At 46.7% G+C, this 24,650-nt stretch overlaps 1 protein-coding gene across 4 annotated transcripts in view; it reads right to left on the minus strand.

Moving 5' to 3' along the window:
- LOC129710535 (small G protein signaling modulator 2-like) overlaps positions 1-24,650 on the minus strand; it is a 220,534-nt gene that overhangs the window by 67,013 nt on the left and 128,871 nt on the right. For all 4 annotated transcript variants that reach the window (XM_055657576.1, XM_055657577.1, XM_055657575.1 and 1 more), the window contains exons 4-5: positions 9,949-10,111; positions 7,221-7,379 (exon numbers count right to left, since the gene is read on the minus strand). In XM_055657576.1, the coding sequence (XP_055513551.1) occupies positions 7,221-7,379; positions 9,949-10,111 (322 nt within the window). The remainder of the gene's footprint in view (positions 1-7,220; positions 7,380-9,948; positions 10,112-24,650) is intronic.

Consider the following 24,650-nt stretch of genomic DNA (forward strand, 5'->3'; position numbering starts at 1 on the left):
TCTCCAAGTCCTAGATATTGGTCTGGGTTGCAAACCTAGAATACATTGCAACAAGAATAATAGAGGTAAGTAAGTAAGTACGTTTATTGGCCAAGTATTCACATACAAGGAATTTGCCTTGGTGCTCCGCCCACGTAACAACATGACATATAGTGAGAGTTACGAATGACTCAGGTCCATGGTAGATAGGTTTCCAGCAGTGGTCTGGACACAGGTTATGGCGGAAGGAACAGGAGTTAATTAGACAAATCCCGGTTCTATTAACCTTTGCAACCATGGTCCAATTAAGCTCGATCACCAGAGAGTTGGGCAGGAACAGGTCCTTGAGATGGGTATGAATGTGGACTGGGATTTTAACACACTGCCATCTGAAGTACTCTTCCACCTCCTGTCTTCACTCTAAGACAGGTCCATGAGCTTACATTTTGTGTAGTGATCGCAAAAGAATCATCTTATCACTCGATAGACAAAAAATGGTGGAGTAACTCAGTGGGACAGGCAGCATCTCTGGAGAGAAAGAATGGGTGACGTTTCGGGTCGAGACACTTCTTCAGACTGTCCCGATGAGTTACTCCACCATTTTGCGTCCATCTTCGGTTTAAGCCAGCATCTGCAGTTCCTTCCCACACATCTAGTATGGCTCCCGCGCACACCTTTGAATTGAAACAAATTGAATTGAAAGATACAGCGTGGAAACAGGCCCTTCGGCCCACCAAGTCCATGCTGACCATCGATCACCTGTTCACGCCAGTGCTAGTTATCCCATTTTGGCATCCGTTCCCTACACGCTATGGGCGATATACGGAGAACAAATTAACCTCGTTTGCATGGAGTTTGTACGTTCTCCCCGTGACCACAAGGGTTTTCTCCAGGAGCTCTGGTTTCGTATGTCATAAGGTCATAAGTGATAGGAGCAGAATTAGGCCATTCGGCCCATTCAATCATGGCCAATCTATCTCTCCATCCTAACCTCATTCTCCTGCCTTCTCCCCGTAACCCCTTGACACCCGTACTAACCCATTTTCTCCCAAACACCAAAGACATGCAGCTTTGTAGGATAATTGGCTCGGTAAAATAGTCACTAGAGTGTAGAATATTGTTAGTGCATGGGGTGATTGTTGGTCGGCAAGGTCTCGGTGGGCCGAAGGGCCTGTTTCCGGGCAGTATCTCAAAGGTCTAAAATGACACCAATGCATGTTATTAAGCCAACCTGCTTAAAATCGGGCCAATAATTAAATCAGGTCCAATATATTATTAATGACGTGATTTAGTGATTGTTCCACATAGAATCTATAAACAAATTGGCTGTGGCTGCAAGCACTCTACTTTGCATAGTTACAGATACTAATCTTGTGGCCTTGAAGTTAATCTCACTGATGACACACTGGTCAACCTGAGGAGCACCTTCAGCAACAGACTGGTTCCACCGAGATGCAGCACAGAACGCCACAGGAGATCCTTTTCCACTGTGGCTACCAAACTGTACAACTCCTCCCCCCTTCTGTCGTGGGGTAGACTGACTCCTAACTCCTCCCCCCCCCCCCCCCCCCCCCCCCCCATCCCCAATCTTTGCACATCCCCAATCCTGTTCCACTTGTCACTTTAATTTCATGTTACATGTATCTTGTTGTGTTTTATGACAGTTGGCAGATCAAATCACTCACAGAGAGGGGTGAGTCTGTGGAATTCTCTGCCTCAGAGGGCGGTGGAGGCAGGTTCTCTGGATGCTTTCAGAGAGAGCTAGATAGGGCTCTTAAAAATAGCAGAGTCAGGGGATATGGGGAAAAGGCAGGAACATGGTACTGATTTGGGATGATCAGCCATGATCACATTGAATGGCGGTGCTGGCTCGAAGGGCCGAATGGCCTACTCCTGCACCTATTGTCCATTGTCTATTGTCTAATTTCCCTCCTGGGATAAGTAAAGTTCTATCGCATCGCATCGTCCCACAGAGTAGATTTTAAGAAGAGAGAGACTAAAAAATCCTTGGCCAATTCTGTCATGGTTTCTGGAAGCTGGTAACAGCACTGTCGTTAATAATTGGCATGTAACGTATCAGTTGGATATTCGGCATTGAGGGGAACAGGCCAGAACGTGGCACAAGTCAATTAAACAGAAATACAACTGGCTTCAGGCTAGAGAGTTGTTAACACGGAAATGTATTCTCCACAAAATAATCATGCATTATTCACACTGGCCCCGAAGATGAAGAGGCTTACCAGAATGCTGCCTGGATTAGAGGGCGTTTGCTATAAGAATAGAGTAGGAAAGAGCTGCAGATGCTGGTTTAAACCAAAGATAGACACAAAAAGCTGATGTAACTCAGCAGGACAGGCAGCATCTCTGGAGAGAAGGAATGGGTGCCGTTTCGGGTCGAGACCCTTCTCCAGGATGGATAAACTTGGATCGTTTTCTCCGGAGCGTCGGAGGCTGAGGGGAGACTTGAAAGGAGTATATAAAATTATCAGGCATAGATAGGGTGGACAGTCAGAACCTTTTACCCCCAAGGTGGAAATGTCAAAGATTAGAGGGCACAGCTTTAAGATGAGAGGGGCAAAGTTTAAAGGAGATGTGCGGGGAAAGTTTTCTTTTACACAGAGGGAGGTGAGTGCCTGGAACGTGCTGCCAGGGGTGGTGGTGGAGGTAGGTATGATGGTGGTGTTTAAGAGGCTTTTGAATAGGCACAGAGATATGCAAGGAATGGAGGGATATGGATCACGTGCAGGCAGAGGGATTTAGTTTAACGTGGCATCTTGTTCATCATGGGCATTGTGGACTGAAGGGTCTGTGTGCTGTAGAATGTTCTATGATATTTACTATGTTGGAGAAAGACCTTTCATGCTCCTTATTTGGACCCACGATTGTAAATGAATGGGATAAATATCTGGGATGAGACAGAGATGACCATATATTTCACATGAAAGGGACTGGGGGCAGGGTGCACGGCACGCCACACGTTTGATGGAACGAGGAATGAATTTTGACGCATTAAGCAAAGCCAACCATGGGACATCAGGGATGAATATTATCCTGTGTAGGAAGGAAGTGCAGATGCTGGTTTACACCGAAGACAGACACAAAATGCTGGGGCAACTCAGCGGGACAGGCAGCATCTCAGGATAGAAGGAGTGGGCAAGGGATCTGTCCAGAAATGCCGCATGTCCCGCTGAGTTACTCCAACGTTTTGTGTCTATGAATATTATGCTGACGGAGATGAAATGCACAGGGGAAGGCTATCATGAGGGAACCCAGTTACCATCTAGGGAAGCGACGCGCATGATGCAGTGGGTGATAGTATCACAATTCACAAGTACATGGGGAATGGTGGGGAGGAGGATGGAATGAATTGTGGACAGGAGTTCTGTGGATGAGCATCTATGGAATGGCCTCATGAGTTATCCAATGCAGTGAGATGCATTGATTCACCGATTCACTGATTCAATTCAATGATTCAATGAAACTTTATTGCCACATGTACCTAGGTACAGTGAACCCGGTAAAACCATACAGCAGGCCTCACCTAGGCGGTACACAAGGGTATTGGTGGCAACAAAGTAAAGGACCTGTCCCAAATTCATGACCTAATTCACGACCTCTGCCGAGTTTGCCCTTGACTCATACTCGCAGCATGGTCGTCACGAGGTCGTAGGTAGGTCGTAGCAGGCTGTGATGCTAGTCGTAGGTGCTCGTGGCATCAAGTAGGTCGGGCGTTTTTTCAACGTGATGAAAAATGTCCACGAGTAAAAAAGGTCGTGAATTAGGTAATGAAGGACATTTCACCGGAGAGTCTGCCTGCCTGCCTGCTGCTGCAGCCCCCTCCTGCCAGGTCTCCCTCGTCTTCTCTGGAGAAAGGGTTTCCCTCCCCCCCCCACCCCTTCAATCTTGGGGTCTGCCCTTCGTTCATACTGCGAGCAAGTTTGGCCCCCAATCTGAGGAAGGACGTGCTGGCTCTGGAGAGGGTCCAGAGGAGGTTTACGAGAATGATTCCAGGAATGAGTAGGTTAGCATATTTACTTGAAGGGATGAAACACTACGACTATATTGAGCATTTGGCAGCACTGGGCCTCTACTCGCTGGAGTTTAGAAGGTTGAGGGGGGACCTCATTGAAACTTTCAGAATAGTGAAAGGAAAGGATGTGGAGAGGATGTTTCCACTGGTGGGAGAGTCTAGGACCAGAGGTCATAGCCTCAGAATTAAAGGGCGCTCTTTTAAAAAGGTGAGGAGGAACTTCTTTCGTCAGAGGATAGTTAATCTTTGGAATTTATTAGCACAGAGGGCGGTGGAGGCCAGGTCAGTGGATATTTTTAAGGCAGAGATAAGCAAATTCTTGATTAGAACGGCTATCAAGGGTTATTGGGAGCAGCAGAAAAGTGGATCTAGGAGGCAGAGATCAGCCATGACTGAATGGCGGAGTAGACTCGTTGGGCCGAATGGCCTAATTCGACTTCTATAACATGTTAACTTGTTCTCGGCGGCAGCCCCCGCCACGTCCCCATGTAGTTTCTCCATCGGAAAGAAAGAAATATTGATATTGTAATAAAAAATGTACTGCAGATGCTGGTTAAAACCGAAGATAGACCCTTCTTCAGATCTAAATATGGATATAGATTCATCCCAGGAAATCCTCAGCAATGCTCCCTGATTTAGTGCCTGGTACTCCTTAGGGAACTTGAAGAGGAGTATCAACCTCAATAGTAAGTGTTTACATTAATATACACAAACAAGCTCAAAGCAAACCTATCAACCCAAATGCAACTCTATACATTTATAAATCATGAGAGTTCTTAAGTTCAGAAGTTATGAACAGAATCAGGCCATTCGGCCCATTAAGTCTACTCCGCCGTTCAATCATGGCTGATCGATCTTTTCCTCTCCACCCCACTCTCCTGCCTTCTCCCCATAACCCCTGACCCCCATACTAATCAAGAAAGGTTATATTCACATTACTAACATTTAAGTGTTTGACACAATCCATTTCAATTATAATTTTTGATTACTATTGACAATACTTTTTTTCACCATGGTAGAAAAATAATTCTGTTTACAATTCTGCAGGCTTGAAAAGTCAACTATTCGGTAGTGGCTTAAAATGGATCAAACTGGAATCGTAATAACAAGGCACTGAATATTTCCATCTCCCATTCTCTGATTAGTCTATGTGGACTAGGTTTTCAGTTTGTGAGACAGAACCATCTTGAAATAAAATGCTCTCACTCCAACTGCTTCCAAGACCCTCAACATTTTGGATTTCAGCCGACATTGATACACTGAGATACAGAGAGCTAGATAATGATGCTTTGAACAGAGAGTAGTGCACCTGCAAAATAACCTTAACTGAACTTCAACTCATTGATGTGAACCTCAATAGGCAATAGACAATAGGTGCAGGAGTAGGCTATTTGGCCCCTCAAGCCAGCACAGCCATTCAATGTGATCATGGCTGATCATCCACAATCAGTGCCCCATTCCTGCCTTCTTCCCCATATCCCCTGACTCCACTATCTTTAAGAGCTTTGTCTAGCTCTCTCTTGAAGGCATCCAGTGAACCAGCCTCCACGGCCCTCTGAGGCAGAGAATTCCACAGACTCACAACTCTCTGTGTGAAAAAGTTTTTCCTTGTCTCCGTTCTAATTGGCTTACCCCTTATTCTTAAACTGTGGCCCCTGGTTCTGGTCTCCCCCAACATTGGGAACATGTTTCCTGTCTCTAGCATGTCCAAACCCTTAATAATCTTATATGTTTCAATAAGATCCTCTCTCATCCTTCTATAAGCCCAGCCGCTCCATTCTATCAACATATGACAGTCCCGCCATCCCGGGAATTAGCCTGGTGAACCTACGCTGCACTCCCTCAATAGCAAGAATGTCTTTCCTCAAATTGGGAGACCAAAACTGCACACAACACTCCAGGTGTGGTCTCACTAGGGCCCTGTACAACTGCATAAAGACCTCTTTGCTCCTATACTTAACTCCTCTTGTTATGAAGGCCAACATGCCATTTGCTTTCATCACTGCCTGCTGTACCTGCATGCTTACTTTCATTGACTGATGAACAAGGACCCCCAGATCCCATTGTACTTCCCCTTTTCCCTTGTCTCCATTTAGATAATAATCTGCCTTCCTGTTTTTGCCACCAAAGTGGGTAACCTCACATTTATCCACATTAAACTGCATCTGCCATGAATCTGCCCACTTACCCAACCTGTCCAAGTCACCCTGCATCCTCAGAGCATCCTCTTCACAGTTCACACTGCCACCCAGCTTTGTGTCATCTGCAAATTTGCTAATGTTACATTTAATCCCTTCCTCTAAATCACTGATGTATATTGTAAATAGCTGCGGTCCCAGCACCGAGCCTTGCGGTACCCCACTAGTCACTGCCTGCCATTCTGAAAGGGACTAGTTAATCCCTACTCTTTGTTTCCTGTCTGCCAACCAATTCTCTATCCATGTCAGCACTCTACCCCCAATAGCATGTGCCCTAATTTTGCCCAATAATTTCCTATGTTGGACCGTATCAAAACCTTTCTGAAAGTCCAGGTACACTACATCTACTGGCTCTCCCTTGTCCATTCTCCTAGTTACATCCTCAAAAAATTCCAGAAGATTAGTCAAGCATGATTTCCCCTTCGTAAATCCATGCCGACTCGGACCGATCCTGCTACTGCTGTCCAAATGTGCGGCTATTTCATCTTTTATAATTGACTCCAGCATCTTGGGCATTTGTGCATTTTGACTCAGAACTCTTCTTCCCAAGGGTGCCAACCTGAAATATCACCTATCCACTCCCTCCACAAATGCTGCTGGAGGTATGATCTAGATATTGCTTGAGGCGGCGACTACCTTTGACAACCCAGATCACTGACCATTGACACTGAACCAGAGATGGAGGCCGCTATTGCCGCATGGCACCGTGGCTCAGCGGTAGTTACTGCTTTACAGCGCCAGGCACCCGGATTCGATCCTGACTACGGGCGCTGTCCTGTACTGGGTTTATACGTTCTCCCGTGAATTTTCTCGGGTGCTCTGGTTACCTCCCACAGTCCAAAGACGTACAGGTTTGTAGGTTGATTGGCTTCGGTAAAAAAGTTGGAATTGTCCCTCGTGTGAAGGATACTGCTAGCGTACACGTTGATCGCTGGTCACCACGGACTCGATGGGCCGAACGTCCTGTTTCCGCTCTGTGTCTCTAAAGTCTAAAGTTCACATTGGAATCCTACCTGGAGTTATCAACGATGTATTGAACGATCTTATCCAGGACCTTCTCAAACAAGGCTGTTCGCACCCAGATATGCTTGATGGCTTGAGGAGTAAGGGGTGGGGGCTTGGATAGCGATCCCTGCCTCTTCAGAGATTCCTGTCCATTTGAGGGTTTCTTCCTGCCATTTGGACACACACATAAATACATGAGAGTTGAAAGCTTCATAGGAAATCTGTATCCCGGTTTATCATGTTATAATTTATTCATTGTTTGTGCAAAACAGTCAAAACATTGTCTCATTTGCGCGGGAGAAAAATATCAAAACATCCAATGTCACATCAACTCTCAGTAAAGAGAGAACCAGTCTCTCTGGTATTCAGAAATCTGGAATTCAGAAATCCGACCACTAAAACAAACTAGACTTCTAATCTCTTAATATAGAAGGTTTTTTTAGTTATTGTTCAAAAAAAAAGATTTTTAGTGATGGTGTAGATGGGACATGTTGGTCGGTATGGGCAAGTTGGGCCGAAGGGCCTGTTTCCACACTATGACTATGATACTGTGGAAACGTGCCCTTCGGCTCGTCAGGTCTGCGCTGGCCAGCGATCACCCCGTACACTAACTCAATCCTACACGCTAGGGACAATATTACAATTTTTACCCAAAGCCAATTAACCTACAAACCTGTACGTCTTTGAAGTGTGGGAGGAAACCGGAGCACCCGGAGAAAACCCAGGCAGTCACGGGGAGAACGTACAAACTCCACACAGTCAGGATTGGACCTGGTCTCTGGTGTTGTCAAGGTAACAGCTCTACCGCTGCACACTGTGCCACCATGTTATGGTGTAGGTTTAATTGAGAGATAGATGTGGATGAACTTTGGGGAAGACAATGGTCAAATTCAAATTCAAATTCCAATGTCGGGGAGGTAATGACACACAGCCAAGTTACTGCCGAAGTCGTATGAAGAATGACCTCGGGTGCAGTTTATGTGGTGGTTGCACGTTCTCCCTGCGACTGTGTGGGTTTCCTCCGGGTGCTCCGGTTACCTGCCACATCACAAAGGCATGCGGGTTTGTAGGTTTGTAGACTAATTGGCCTCTATAAATTGACCCGTATGTGTAGGGAGTGGATGAGAATGTGGGATAGCATAGAACTAGTATGAATGGGTGGTCGATGGTCGGCATGGGCCAAAGTGTTGGTTTCCATGCTATATCTCGAAACGAAACTAAAGATTTCCAGTGTGAAAGGATTAATAATCCCAGCATTAGCTAACAGTGTTATTGCAGCAGAAATTAATAATGCATGTATCCATCCAATTCCATGAGACCATGAGAGAGATCTTGGACAATATTGCACAAAGCTGAACAATGGAAGATTCATATCCTCGTTTACCAGGTTATAATAATTGGACTTCTGGTGCATCTAGTCCTTATAACTAAGATGATGTGGCAATAAATATTGATGTAAATGGAAGAAAAGGCACAACTCATTCTTGTACGGCCCACTCATGGTTTAATAACTGTAGGCAAGTCGTTGAGTGAGTTGGTGAAGAAAGACTTGAAACCACATCATTTTGCAAGGATAGGATAGGTTTGGAGGGATATTGGCCAAAGGCAGGCAGGTTGGGCTAGTATAGCTGGTGTGGGCAGGTTGGGCCGGAAGGCCTGTTTCCATGCTGTATCACTCTAGATTCTATGACTCTAGCCCAAGTGACCATTCCAACTGGCACTGTTCACTACAGTGCTGTCTGTACAGAGTTTGTACGTTCTCCATGTGACTGTGTGGGTTTTCTCCGGGCGCTCCAGTGTCCTCCCACACTCCAAAGGCGTGCGGGTTTGTAGGTTAATTGGATTCTGTAAACTGTCCCCTAGTGAGTAGGGTTGAACTAGTGTATGGGGTGATCATTGGTCAGCGTGGACCCGGTGGGCTGAAGGGCCTGTTTCCACGCTGTATCTCTAAGCCTAAACCCAGCTGGTCAGGCACAGTCTCTGGAGAATGTGGATAGGTGATGGCTTGGGTCAGGACACTGCTTCGGACTGATTGTAAAAGGGGGAAGGGGGGGGGGGGAGGAGAAAGCGAGAAGAGAGGTGGGCAGGACAAAGCCTGGCAGGTAACAGGCTGATACAGGTGAGAGGGCGTTAATAACCAGATGGTTGGACAAAGGCCAGAGATGGAGAGACAGAAGGTGTGAGACCAGGTGTGAAGTGTGAAGGTGGAGGAAGTAGTGGAGGTGGAGGGGAGAAATCGGAGTAAGTCCAGGTGGGACACGGGGAAGGGGGAGGGAGAAGGGGCGGGGGAGAGTTAGTAGTTACCTACAATTGCAGGATTCAATATTGCTGCACTGCCATGATTTTGTCATTGAAAGCACTGGACTGAAACAAGTCTGACGAAAGCGTCTGAAGCAGGGTTCCAAGGTGGCCTATCCATGTCCTCCAGAGATACTGTCAAGCCCGCTGAGTTACGCCAGCCCTTTGTGTTCTAAACTGAATGAAGATCAGCCCAAGCCTCAGGTTCATAGTTTAGTTTAGAGATTTTTGTTAGTGTAGAGATACAGCTCAGAAACAGGCCCTTCGGCCCACCGGGCTTGTGCCGACCCGCGATCCCCGCACATTTAACCCCATCCTACACACACACACTGGGGACAATTTACACATACGCCAGGCCAATTTCACCTGCAAACCTGTACGTCTTTGGAGCGTGGGAGGAAGACGACGATCTCGTGGATGCCTGAGTTTCCCACTTACTTGTTATCCGTCTGCTGCTGCAGCTCTTGAACCTTTGCGCACACATCTCCGGCCACAGGGTAGATTTTGCCGACCTTGGTGAAGAGCGCGGCTACTTTGTCGCTCCGCAGAAAGCCGGCCGCCCGACGCTTCAGCAGGTACAGCAGGCAGGCCTCCACCACAGCTGGAAGGAGAAGAACGAGGTTATGGGACTTGTGCCATTCAGTCTCAGCAACAGGTCACTTCTTCAGCAAAACTGAAGGCGCGATCTATTTAGTTTAGTTTTGGAGATACAGTGCTGAAACAGGCCCTTCGGCCACTGAGTCTACGCCGACCTACCATAAGGCATAGGTTATAAGGAATTAGGCATTCGGCCCACTACTTCTACACTATCCTATCCTAACACTATCCTACACACGCTAGAGATAACTTACATGTATAATACCTAACAAAACCTACAAACCTGCACGTCTTTGGAGTTTGGGAGGAAATGGAAGATCTCGGAGAAAACCCACTCAGGGTACGGGGAGAACGTATCAACGCCGTACAGGCAGGATCGAACCTGGGTCTCCGGCGCTGCACCACCGTAGCTTCAGCTGTTCACAGGATCAGCAATGCAATTGTTCGGAGGGCGCTGTGGTGCAGCGGGTAGAACCGCTGCCTCTCAGCATCAGAGACCCGGGTTCGATCCTGACCTCGGGTGTAAAGGTTGTTTGCGCATTCTCCCTGTGACTGTGGAAGCATTAAAGAAGCGAAGGGCGTGTGAGGTATCTTGGACACAGGTTGGATCTCGACCCGATGCGTCACCCATTCCTTCTCCCCAGAGATCCTGCCTGTCCCGCTGAGTTACTCCAGCTTTTTGTGTCTATCTCCCCGTGACAGTGTGGGTTTCCTCCGGGTGCTCTGGTTTCCTCCCACATCCCAAAGACGTGTGGGTTTGTAGATTCATTGGCTTCTGTAAATCGCCCCTAGTGTGTAGGGAGTGGATGGGAAAGTGGGATAGCATAGAACTAGTGTGTGAACGGGTGATTGATGGGCGGCACGGACTTGGTGGGCTGAAGGGTTAGTTTCCATGTTGTATCTTTGTTTCTTTAGTTTAGTTTAGAGATACAGCACGGAAACAGGCCCTTCGGCCCATCGAGTCCACGCCAACTAGCGATCCCCGCACACTAACACTATCCCACACACACTAGGGACAATTTCCAATTTTGCCGAAAGTAATTAACCTACAAACCTGAACATCTTTGGAGTTTGGGTGGAAACCGGAGCGCCCGGGGAAAACCCACGCAGGTCACGGGGGGAACGTACAAACTCCGTACAGACAGCACCCGTGGTCAGGATGGAACCCGGGTCCCTGGCGCTGTAAGGCAGTAGCTCTCCGGCTGCACCACACTGCCACACGGTAATCCTGGATTATTGACAAGTCCAAATTCCACATGGCAACTGGGGAAAACCAATTTAGTTGAGCAATTAAATATGAAATAAAGGCTGAAGATTTATAATGGTGATAAGGAAAGTATCTGATTGTCACAGAAATTCATTTTGCCCATTAAGATCCTTTAGTCATAGAGTCATGTAGTCGATCCGAAACAGGCCCTTCGGCCCAAGTCGTCCATGCTGACCATGATGCTTCATCCAAATTAGCCCCATTTGTCTGCAGTTGCCCATATCGCCATAAACCTTTCCATTGCCCATATCCCTCGAACCCCTATCCTACCCATGTACCTGACCATATCTAAATGGCGTTATAGTACCTGCCTTGACTACCTCCTCTGGCAGCTCATTCCGTAGACCCACCACACTCTGAGTGAAAGGTTTGCATCACAGGTTTGTGTTAAACCTTGAGCCTCTCACCTGAAACTTGTCCTCTGGTTTTTCATTCCTCTGCCCTGGTTAAAAGACTAGCAATTCCTCTCATGATTTTATACACCTCCATATGATCACCACTCGTCCTCCTGCACTCCAAGGAATAAGGTCCCAGCCTGGCCAACCTTTCCCTATAACTCAGGCCCTCAAGTCTTAGCAACACCCTCTTTAGCGATGGAAATCGACTATTCCTAGTCAGCCTGGTCTATAGCAGAACTCCAGACTTCTGAAGAAGGGTCTCGACCCGAAACATCACCTATTCCTTCGCTCCATAAATGCTGCCTTACCTGCTGAGTTTCTCCAGCATTTTTATCTACCCCACATTGGGGTTGTCAACAGCTCCTTATTGCGCGGGACTTCACATATTGGTGAAGAATGCTCATACTTTATTACAATAGTTTAGATTGGTTTAGAGTACTGTCACATGTACTGAGGTGCAGTGAAAAACATGTTGTTGCATGCTAACCAGTCAGCGGAAAGACAATAGATGTTTACATTCGAGCCACGCACATGTACTGGGGTCTCGACCCGAAACGTCACCCGTTCCTTCGCTCCATAGATGTTGCCTCACCCACTGAGTTAATCCAGCATTTTGCATCTACCTTAGATTTAAACCAGCATCTGCAGTTCCTTCCTGCACACCCACACGCACAGATACCCGCTAAAGGGAATAACATTTAGGGTTATTTACACATTAAAGGTAGTCTGAGGGGAAGTCACCAAATTTCTCATCAATACAACAGAGCCTGAAAGGCTGAGGTGACCTGAGGGAAAGATGTGGGGCGATAAGGAGGACGATAGCAGGATGGAGATGGAGAGCTTGGCAACACGGAGACAATTCAATAATCTCGCCCTCAATGCCAGCAAAGCAAAGGAGCTGATCATTAACTTTAGAAAGCTGGGTGGAGTGCTCACCAATGGTGCTGAAGAGGAGATCCAGTTCAGTTCAGGTTTTAGCTCTGAAGTTCCCAGGTGTGAATATCACTAACTATTTGTCCTGGTCTATTTACATTGCATGCTATGGCCAAGAGAGCATACCGATATCTCTCCATCCTCAGAAGACCAGGGCACTTTGACATGTCTCCATTCACCATTACCAATTTCTACAGATGTACCACAGAGCTTTGTGTAGCCCGAGACTGCAAGAGAATGCAGAGTGTGTAGGAAGGAACTGCAGATGCTGGTTTACACTGAAGGTAGACAAAAAAAATGCTGGAGTAACTCAATAGCATCTCTGGACCGATAGATCTTTGGATCTCTGGACATTCTATCCAAAGATGCTGCCTGAGCTACTCCAGCATTTTGTGTCTAACTTCAAGAAATTGCAGTATTGTTGATGTAGACCAGACCACCATGCAGACTCCCACTTTCACCTCAATTTACACTTCACGCTGCCTCGGGAAAGCAGCCAACATCATCGAGGACCATTTTCAGCCCGATCTTCGGATAGAAGATACAAAATCACGAAAGCCTGCACCACCATCAGGAACAGTTTCATACCCACTGTTGCCAGACTACTGAATGCTCCCCCCATTGACATTTAAAACACTACCAGGCAACGATTTCCCACCCCTAAATAAATAATAAAATAATGTTAAAATAAAAAATAATAATGTTAACTTCTCAGTCCAAATTTATTCTCTATTAAAATCCAAAACATTTCAATGTATACAAAAAAAGCATTTATAAATATTATTCATTGCTTGGGATGAAAAACAGGAATGTTTGAGACATACTCAAGATTTCCCACCGCTAACTTCTCACAGTCCAAATTCAGAGTCCTAACGGTCTCTCAAAGATGCTTTCTCGATTACGATCTAATATCAGCAAAAAAATATACTTAAATTCTGGAAAAAGACAGCAGTCCCCTCAGTGAAGATGTGGATTACTGAAATGACAGATACACTACATCTAGAAAGAATTAGGTTTATCTTGATTGACAAACCAGAATTTAAAAAAAAATATGGTCTCCTTCTATTGAATTTCTTGAGCAATACAATGGTTGAACACAAATTCATAACTGATCGCAGGGCTGGGGTGAGCGGGCGCATGCGTAGGCCGATGGACATATCTCTTCTTTTTTCTTCTTCTTTTCATTTTTCTCTTCCCTTTCTCTTCTCTTTTCAACTTAATATTCTGTTTGTAAAATGTTAAAATTGAAGCTGTGCGAGAGCTGTCGAACTGTCAAGTCATTTTTTTTGTACAATTACTTCCAATAAAATATATTAGAAAATAAAAGATTTCCCGGGTAGCAGGAACATCTGTTTTATTTTCTGGCGTATTGATCACACAATACAATGTGGAAATGTAATTGCATTTATTATTAACAATCCTCTTTTCATGATCTATGATTAACTGTGGATGTACATTAATCTGTTCTTTAGTGCGCCGTTATTTACTTCAACAGTAATGTTTCTTTACTTCAAATGCTTGATGGTGGCACTTGGGGTTTGAAGTTGCAGATTAATACCCCTGTGTTTGAATTTTAATCCAGGGCGGCATGGTGGCACAGCGGTAAAGTTGCTGCCGTACAGCGCCAGAGATCCGGTTTCAATCCTGGCTACGGGTGCTTGTCGGTACGTAGTTTGTACGTTCTCCCCGTAACCTGCGTGGGTTTTCTCCGGGATCTCCGGTTTTCTCCCACACCCCAAAGACGTACAGGTTTGTAGGTTGATTGCCTTGGTATAATTGTAAATTGTCCCTAGTGTGTGTAGGATAGTGTTACTGAGCAGGGATCGCTGGTCGGCGCAGGCTCGTTGGGCTGAAGGGCCTGTTTTGCCACATACGAGGAATTTTGATTTGTCAGACAGTCATACCAATAAAAAGCAACAGAACGCACAAAATATATTTTAACATAAACATCCTCCACAGTGACTCCTCCACATTCCGAAAAACTGACTGCGTTCGACAAATTCCGCCCGGCAACGGCCTGCCGGCCCGCAGCCGCCTCGACGCCGTATGCACCGCCTCGACGGGCGTGCGCAACGTCTCGTCGCAGTACACAGCGTCTTGACGCCGTACGTCACGCGCGAACTTCCCGCGGACTTCGCTCGAACTTCACGTCACTCACTTGACCTCCGTGCGGCCCCCGCTTCCAGTTTGGTCGCGCTTGCCGTATGCAGGTCGCATGCTCGTGGGACAGGCCCTTAATGGCGTAACAGCAGGAAGATGGAGGCTTGCTGGCGGGCGGAGCTCCACAACACCTGAGAAGCTGGAAGCAGGCTGCAGCAGGGAGGGTCTCCTAACCAAGGTGGAGTCCGTGCCCTTGGAGTGAGTCTTGGACCCAGGTCTGTCTCTGTCAAGGAGTGTGGGTGGCAGTCCGTGCATCCCCCCACGTTAGGTCACGCACGGGCATCCACCTAGAGGGGCAGAATGATCGGCCTCTACAGTCGTTGAGGTAGAGGCTCTGATGGTGATCTCTCCACACCCAGCTCAGATGCCTGTTGGACAATGATATAATCGCGTGTATAATATTAAAGAACCACATTACAGGACTCAATGAACTCCTTGCAGTCAAGCAATCATGTGTAATGCGGTCCAATTCACAGATCCCGTCATCGTAATTAGTATTGGATGAATCAAGGAGACTTTTCAAAGGCACAATGTAGTTCTCCAGAGGAGTGAACAGTGACAAGACAGGGAGCACTCACTTGTATTTATGGCCCCCTCTTCCTTGTTCCTGAGGAGATAGAGACTGAATAAGGGTCCCGACCCGAAACGTCACCCATCCTTTTTAACCAGAGATGCTGCCTGGCCCACTGAGTTACTCCAGCACTTTGTGTCTATTGTCCTTATTCCTGATTTCCTTTACTCAACAGCTGACAACAAGGTTACCAGTGTCTCATCTCTTTAATTCTCCTCCAAAACCTCTCTCTCTCCCCACCTTTTGTTCATTTTAATTTAGATTATTATTATTATTGTAATGTTTTCCGAGATACAGTGAAAGGCTTTTGTTTGTGTGGTATCTGGTCAAAGAAAAGACTATACATGAATACAATTAAGCCATTCACAGTACACAGATAAAGGATAAAAGGTGCAGCGTTTAGTTTAGTTTAGTTTAGTTTAGAGATACAGCGCGGAAACAGGTCCTTCGGCTCCCCAAGCCCGCGCCGACTAGTGATCCCCGCACACTTGCGCTATCCTACACACACCCCTTAAGGCCACATTTAACAATCTTTACCCAAGCCTCATTACCCTCTACAAACCAGAGATACACGTCGTGAAAAAAGAAGGTTTTTCGGCCCCCCTTTACGTTGCCTATTTCCTTCGCTCCATAGATGGAACTGCTGCAGCCCCAACCCCTTAGTTTCTCCAGCTTTTTGTGTAAGTAACCCCTTCGATTCTCCAGCATCCCCGCAGTTCCCTCTTAAACAACCTACAAAATCGGTACAGCTTTGGAATGTGGGAGGAAACCAGCACCCGGGGAGAATTCAGGTGGTCACGGGGAGAACGAACAAACTCCGTACAAACAACACCCATAGTTAGGATCGAACCCGGGTCTCTGGCGCTGTGAGGCATTAACTCTACCGCTGCGCCACCGTGCCACCCCTTAGTGCAAGGTAAAGCCCAATTAAGTTCGATCAAAGGCCTCCAATGAGGTAGATGGGGGGTCAGGGCTGCACTCCAGCTGGCGAGAGGTTGGTTCAGTTGCCTGATAGAAAATAGGTGCAGGAGGAGGCCATTAGGCCCTTCGAGCCAGCACCGCCATTCATTGTGATCATGGCTGATCATCCCCAATCAGTATCCCATAGAAACATAGAAAATAGCCATAGAAACATAGAACAACAGGAAAGATACTGTCCCTGAATCAGGAGGCGTGCGTTTTCAAATTTCTGTACCTCTTGCTTGATGGGAGAGGGGAGAGGAGGGAGTGCCCATCGTGAGACTGGTCCTTGATTATGCTGGTGGCCTTGCCGAGGCAGCATGAAGTGTAGAAGTGTACTCCTTGAAAATAAATCACTTCTTGTTTCTAACCTGGAACAACCTTACACTTCACAAGTATATTTTTTAGTGCAATTTCCCCAATATGGAATGCTTCATCAAGAGTTATTTTTCCATGGTGTTGAAAAATCAAACATAATGAACATGGAGTGTTTCTGGTCTAAAATATTTTCTATACAAGGTTTAAGTACTCTAGTGCAGCATTCCGTGATCCGAAGATAGACACAGAAATCTGGAGTAACTCAGCGGGTCAGACAGCATCTCTGGAGAAATGGAGTAGGCGATGTTATGAGTCGAGACCCTTCTTCAGACTGAGTCAGGGGAAAGGGAAACAAGAGATATAGACGGTGGCTTTCCCCTGACTCTCAGTCTGAAGAAGATCTGTAGTAATCGACCAGAGAAAAGTGGTGGACACTACCCAGTCCCACACGGTTACTAACCTCCCCACCATCGGTGGGAATCTTTAGGAGGTGCTACCTCAAAAAGGCAGCCAGCATCATCAAGGACCCACACAACCCTGGCCATGTTCTCATTTCACTCCTGCCATCAGAAACAAGGTATAGGAGCCTGATAACCGTGACCACTGGGTTCAAGAACAGCTTCTTCCCAATAACTGGGTGTCAGGGGTTATGGGGAGAAGGCAGGAGAATGGGGTTAGGAGGAAGAGATCGATCAGCCATGATTGAATGGCGGAGTAGACGTGATGGGCCGAATGGCCTAATTCTTCTCCTATCACTTACGACCTTATGCAACGTTAAGGGCCTCTGCCACTTGGCCGCCATTTGCGCGCCATTTACCCGACCTCCAAAAATGTGGTAGTCGCGTCGTGACGCACGGGCAGCGTGTGGGTAGCGTGGGACGGGCGCACGGAGGGGCGTGGAGGAGGGTGGAGTTGCCCGCAGTATCGCGCGGCGCTCCAGGATTTCGCGCTGCACAAAATCCTCGCGCGCCACTTGCGTGACGTATCGCGTACGCACGCTGACGCATTGGGTACACACATTGACGCATTGGCGTCGCACGCTGGCGTCCCGGCGTCTCACGTGTATCGCGTGGTGACGCATGGTTACGTCACCGTGCATAACCACACGTCGCCGCGCGCCGCAGGGTATTCTAATGACGTCACGCGCACCAGATGGCATGATGATTCAAGATTCAAGAGAGTTTATTGTCATGTGTCCCTGATAGGTCAATGAAATTCTTGCTTTGCTTCAGCACAACAGAATACAGTAGGCATTGACTACAGAACAGATCAGTGTGTCCATATACCATCATATACCACACACACACGAATAAATAAACTGAAAAAGTGCAAATAAACAGATAATGGGCTATTAATGTTCAGAGTTTTGTCCGAGCCAAGTTTAATTGCATGATGGCTGTGGGGAAGTAGCTATTCCTGAACCTGGTCGTTGCAGTCTTTGCGTGATTTACGCGCGATGTCGCTCGTAACGACGCGTCGGCCTATTTTACATATGACACGTAAATGAGGCGCAAATGGTGGCGGCCAAGTGGGACAGGCCCTTTAGGCTCTTGAACATCACCATAACAATGGATTATCTTGGGTTGCACCAAGGACTTCAGGCTGTTTTTGCACAATCACCAAGACATTGCAATGAGATGAAAATAATATATATATATATATATATAGAGGCGTTATAGTTTATATAATTTAATTCAGGTGTTTAGATTTGCCCCATTCTCCAGTTGCAGTACTGAATGCTGATCATTCAGGTGCACTAAATCTAATTTGGGTGGGAAGTCTCGGTAGTTTTATACAACAGATCTTTCAATAAAACAAAAACAAACAGAAGGTGCGATTTTATTGCGGTGCAACTAGGGATATTTAATGCTTGTATGCTTTATTTTCCAGCTGTCGCATGGTCTGGGATACAAGCTTTGTGTGCGAATAATCCAATATCAAGTGAGCCATATTGTGCAAATAAAAGGCAAATTGGCCTGATGTAAGTCATTTCACTGTTTGTTTCTGCTTTGCTTACTCTCTCTCTCTCTCCCTCTCTCATGTGGGGACATTCTAGTACTTGGCACTTGGAGACGTTCTTGTCATGTATGCACTGCGCAGTGAAATCCTTGCTCCTGTCGCCATACTTTGGCACAATTTACAAATGAAAAGAAAAAGTCTAAAGTCTGGTCTTTCCTCTCCTCACCTGACTGCCTCTGTGTCTGGGGGGGGGGGGGGGGGGGGTGAGAGAAATGGTTGAGTGGTGTGCCAAGAAGGAGCTTGAGAACTGTTATCTCCAGGTTCATAAGCTCGTATGTTTAGGAGCAGAATTAGGCCATTCGGCCCATCAAGTCTACTCTGCCATTCCATCTTGGCTGATCTATCTCTCCCTCCTGCCTTCTCCCCATAACCCTTGATACCGTACTAATACATTTTAAATCAAGAAGTGTCTAAGACAGCTGCTTCCCATCGAGCATTAGGGTGGTTCTCAGGCTCCTGTACCATCTTCACGATGGTAGCAGCGGGAAAACTAATGTGACCACGGTGGTGAGAGTCTCTAATAATATGAGTTATCCTCGGTGAGGCAACGCCACCAGTAGCTCCCTTCGTTGGTGAGGAGATCAGTACCAGAAATGCAACACTTCCTGCAACCTCCTTGGCTCTTGGTCAAAGGTGTGTACGCCCAGGATCTTGAAGTTGTTGACTCTCTACACCGCCCACATACCCCCACCGATAAAAATCTCTACAGATGCTGCCCGACATGAGCATTTCCCACATTTTGGGGCTTTTTACCCCCTACAAAATGACTTTTTTTTGTTTTCAAATGCGCAGCTTTGCTGTGAATGATGGGGTGGGCCAATTCAACTCGACTGTTAGGAACAAAGCACTGCAGATGCTGAAGGTAGACACAAAACGTTGGAGAAAGGTCCCGACCCGAAACCTCACCTGTTCCTTTTCTCCAGAGATGGTACCTGACCCGCTGAGTCACTCCGCCATTTTGTGTGTTTCCTTGATAAACCAGCATCTGCAGTTAATGCAATCAAAAGGAACTGCAGATACAGGTTTAAACTCAAGACTCAAAAAGCTGGTGTAACTCGTATTGGAGAAAGGTCGCGGCCCGAAATGTCACCTACCCACGTTCTCCAGAAATGGTGCCTGACCCGCTGAGCTACTCCGGCACTTTGTGCTTATCTTTAGCATAAGCCAGCATCTGCAGTTCTTTTCTATTACATTAACTGCAGATGCTGGTTTGCCAAGGAAAGATGCGAAATGCTAGAATAACTCAGCGGGCCAGGCAGAGTCCCTGTAATTTGTGATAAATGTTGTGACTATTAATCATGTGCTGACAAATGTTGCTACACCACAAAGCTGCCAACAGAACCGGCAGTGAATAAATTGGAGCCTCAGTGGTTGGGTTCGGATCAAATCATAATCCAAAGTATGGTTCATAAATCAGTGCTGCCTTTTAGAAGAATGGCTGTGTCCATAAAAAATTATGAGTCAGCATTTCCATTGTTCTAATGCGGCTTTGCAACAGTTTGTTAGAGTCATGGAGTCATAGAGTGATACAGTGTGGAAACAGGCCCTTCGGCCCGACTTGCCCACGCCGGCCAACCTGTCCCAGCTGCACTCAGAGCTGGATTTACCATTAGGCTTCATAGGCTGACGCCTAGGGCATCGAAATCTAGGGGACCTCCGACCAAGAAGGTGTATAATATTTTTGACACGGTCATGGGCCATTTTTACATATGCTGTCACAACGCACTGTATTCTCTAAACATAGACATAGACATAGACATAGAAAATAGGTGCAGGAGTAGGCCATTCGGCCCTTCGAGCCTGCAACGCCATTCAATATGATCATGGCTGATCATCCAACTCAGTATCCTGTACCTGCCTTCTCTCCATACCCCCTGATCCCAAGGGCCACAACTAACTATATTAGATGTGGGCACATCTAACTAACTCGGCTATTAAATATAGCCAATGAACTGGCCTCCCTCTTAAATATAGCCAATGAAACAACCCTTCAGTCATTTTTCTTCCCCTCCATTTCAGAATAATAGTGTTTTATGCCGATAACTCGACACTAGCACTGGCAATAAATAAACAGACAAATAAATAAATAAATAAATAAATACATAAATGAGTAACGCGGCTTTCCAGCCCCTTATCTCATTGGCCACGCTCGGCTGCAAATTGGTGTCAATCTGGTGGACCATCTTCCTCTAGTCGTGGGGGTGGGGGGTTGGGAGGGGTCACACAAGTGGAACAGCCTAGGGCCTCACTTCATCTAAATCCGGCCCTGGCTGCACTAGTCCCACCTGCCTGCGCCTGGCCATGTCCCTCCAAACCTGTCCTATCCACGTACCTGTCAAACTGTTTCTTAAACGTTGGGAAAGTCCCAGCCTCAACTACCTCCTCTGGCAGCTTGTTCCATTCTCCCACCACACCTTCTTTGTGTGAAACCCCTTCTGTATCTTTTGTGTCGCAGAACATAGACAACAAAAAGCTGGAGGAACTCAGCGGGTCAGAAAGCATCTCTGGAGAAAAGGAATGGGTGATGTTATCACCTCGAGACAAAAAGGGTCTCAACCTGAAACGTCACCTGTTTCTTTTCTCCGGAGATGCTGTTTGATCCGCTGAGTTACTCCAGTGCTCTAGTTTCCTCCCACACTCCAAAGACGTGCGGGTTTGTAGGTTAAATGGCTTTGTAAAATTGTCCCTGGCGTGTAGGATAGAACTAGTGTACGGGGGGATGATTAATTGGCGCAGACTCAGTGGGCCAAAGGGTCTGTTTCCACGCTGTATCTCTAAAGCGGGGCACGGTGGTGCAGTGGTTGAGTTGCTGCCTTAGAGCGCTAGAGAACCAGGTTCAATCCTGACTACGGGTGCTGTCTGTACTGTCTGTATAATGGTCCTGTTTCCACGCTGTATCTCTAAACTAAACTAAGCTAAACCAAACCTGTTAGTTGTAGGAAAGTATCTGTTCCTGAACCTGGTGGAGTGGAACTCCAGATCTCTGTATCTCCTGCCCAATGCAACAGCAAGGAGAGGGCATGGGCCGGATGATGGGGCTCCTTGATGATAAAGGTCACCTTCTTGAGCCACTGCCTCACGTAGATGATTTTGATGGTGGGGAGGGCTGTGTCCATGATGCAAAAAGCTAAAGGACGCGGCAGAATGTGGGCTCTGTTTCCGCCAACAGGGAATGTCAACATTCCCTCAAAACGTACAGCTGTCATAAGTAGTCCAGTTTAGTTCAGAGATACAGTGTGGACACAGGCCCTTGGGCCCACTGAGCCTGTGCCGGCCAGCGATTCCCGCACACTAGCACTATCCTACACACACTCGGGACAATTTACCCAAAGCCAATTAACCTACAAACCTGTACGTCTTTGGAGTGTGGGAGGAAACCGAAGATCCCGGAGAAATACCAAGCAGGTCACGGGGCAAATGTACAAACTCCGCACAGACAAGCACCCGTAGTCAGGATCGAACCTGGGTCTCTGCCACTGTAAGGCAGCAACCCTCCCGCTGAGCCATGGAGCTGTATCCTAAGTACTTGGAACCAGTTTAGGAATTTTCTTTGCAAACCCTCCATGAGAAGAAGCCACTGTTGATGGCAAGCCTTTTTAAAAAAAACCCATATCACAGCACTTCTCCAAATCCACCTCTGCCTAATGTCTACTTGGATCACTGCCGCGAGTTCACCTCTACATCCCCATCTATGGAACTCCCATATCAGTGCTACATTATACAGAATGAAACTCCCTTTTTCTGCACTGCTCTATCTCTTTCAGTAGGTTCTTTGAAACATACTCACGACCAAGCTTTAGCCACCTCCCTGAATATCCTATGGGGGCCAGGCACTCATTTTGTCCGATAGCACTGGGCATTTAACTGTCTTCTATATACTTCAACAATACGTCCTGTAGGAGGGGATTTTGTGCTCTTTTGTGCCCTACCCGTACCCTATATCTGATGTTACTCAGATAGGCACAGACACAAAGTGAAACAGCTCGTACGTAGATCAGTGGTGAGTCTATCGAACAAGTTGGTTTATTAAAGACCTTATCGGAGGAGACCCAAACTGCTTCAACAAGCCATAGTAACTATAACATGTTTATATCCTCATGACACAATGGTTACTCGCGCAGTTGAAATAAATCAGCATTAATCAATGATACCCCCCCACCCCCCCCCATCAATAGATAAGAAAGCCTGTTTCTCAGTAGAAAGTTTCAGTTTTAGCAATTTTAACTACATTCTATGTTGGCCATTTTTCCCACCGTGCTTCCCCAGTATGTGAGCTCGTGGGTTAACCATATTATAACCTACTCATCTTCCTTATCATTTTCAATGTTCTCGACAACACATACTGTGATAGGTGAAAGCACCAGTTGGAGTATTGGGAGCAGTTCTGGTCACCCCATTACAGGATGTGGTAGCTTTGGAGAGAGTGCAGAAGAGGTGAAGCGGTTTACCAAAATGCCGCCGGGATTAGAGGGTCTTCTTCTTTCGTGTCCATCTTCCATGTTTCAGATGTTGACCTCGCTGTCATCGTCCGTCCGGAAAAGGACGCAAGCTTCCCGCGGCAATCGGTGGGAGCCACCACTTGTTGCAATAGATGATGGTGGTAGCAGAATTAGCTGGGGATACTTCCAGTTTCCAGCCCCGTGACGTCGACACGTCTGCTATGGGGCCGATTAGAGGGCATTAGCCACAGGGAGAGGTTGGACAGACTTGGATTGTTTTCTTTGGAACACCCGAGGATGCGGGGGAGACCTGATAGAAGTGTACACGATTATGAGAGGCAGTGATAGGGTGGACAGTCAGAACCTTTTTCCCAGCGTGGAAATGGACATTGTTTTAAGGTCAGATGTGGGGAAGTTTAAAGGAAATGGGCGGTGAGAGTAGTGCCTGGAACACGTTGCCAGGGGTGGTGGTGGAAGCAGGAGATAGTGGCATTTTTTTAAGGGGCTTTTGGATACATGGATATGCAAGGAATGGAGGGGATATGGATCTAGTGCCGGCACAGGAGATTAGTTTAAATTGCCGTTATGTCAACTTGGTATTGTGGGCTGAAGAGCCTGTTCCAGTGCTGTACTGTTCTCTGCTCTATGACTCATGTTGGGGGTAAAATGGGAATCAATTAATACCAAGTGCTCAAGCTTTGTACACCAATTAAAGCATCCATGCCCACAACAGAGGCAACTGCTGGATCCATCCCCTATTGGGCATCCATGTATACAGAAGTGTGTGCAGAAGTGATGTACCAGAAGTGTGTACAAAGGTGAAGTGTGTACAGTGGTGCACACAGAAGGGAGTATAGGAGTGCGCAGAGGTGCGTACAGACGTGAGTACAAAAGTGTACAGAAGTGTGTACAGAAGTGTGTACAGAAGTGAATTGTGTGCAACAGTGTGTACAGAGGCGAAGTGCATACAGGTGTGTACAGAAGTTCATACAGAAATATGTGCGTACAGAAGTGTGTGCAGAAATGTGTACAGAAGTACGTACAAAAGCGTGTACAGGTATACAGACGTGTGCACGGGCGTGCATACAGAAGGACGTGAAGGGGTGTATACAGAATTGTGCACAGAAGTGTGTACCATTTGGGGTCTTTGGTTAATAATCACAAGCAAACTCTTGCTAAAGTGAACTACCCAGGAGCAGTGACACTACTTGCACGTCTTCCGTTGTTACTCAAGCGGAGAAAATGGCATGTTTCACATGGGCTTCATTCTCAGGGAATTCTGATAGGTTTCCATCGACTCAACTCATGGATTGGCACACAGGCTCATGACTAACACTTCTTTGCAACGTGCTAAATGAAACAGACATGCAATGGAAAATGTAATTTCCTTTACGTATTATTTTTGGAGCACTACCCACCTGCAAAACCTTAATAATCAGGTTAACAGACAGAATTAAAAATGGCAGAGTTATAAATGA

Source organism: Leucoraja erinacea, chromosome 28, assembly GCF_028641065.1.
Source record: "Leucoraja erinacea ecotype New England chromosome 28, Leri_hhj_1, whole genome shotgun sequence".
Classification (NCBI taxonomy): Eukaryota; Metazoa; Chordata; class Chondrichthyes; order Rajiformes; family Rajidae; genus Leucoraja; species Leucoraja erinaceus.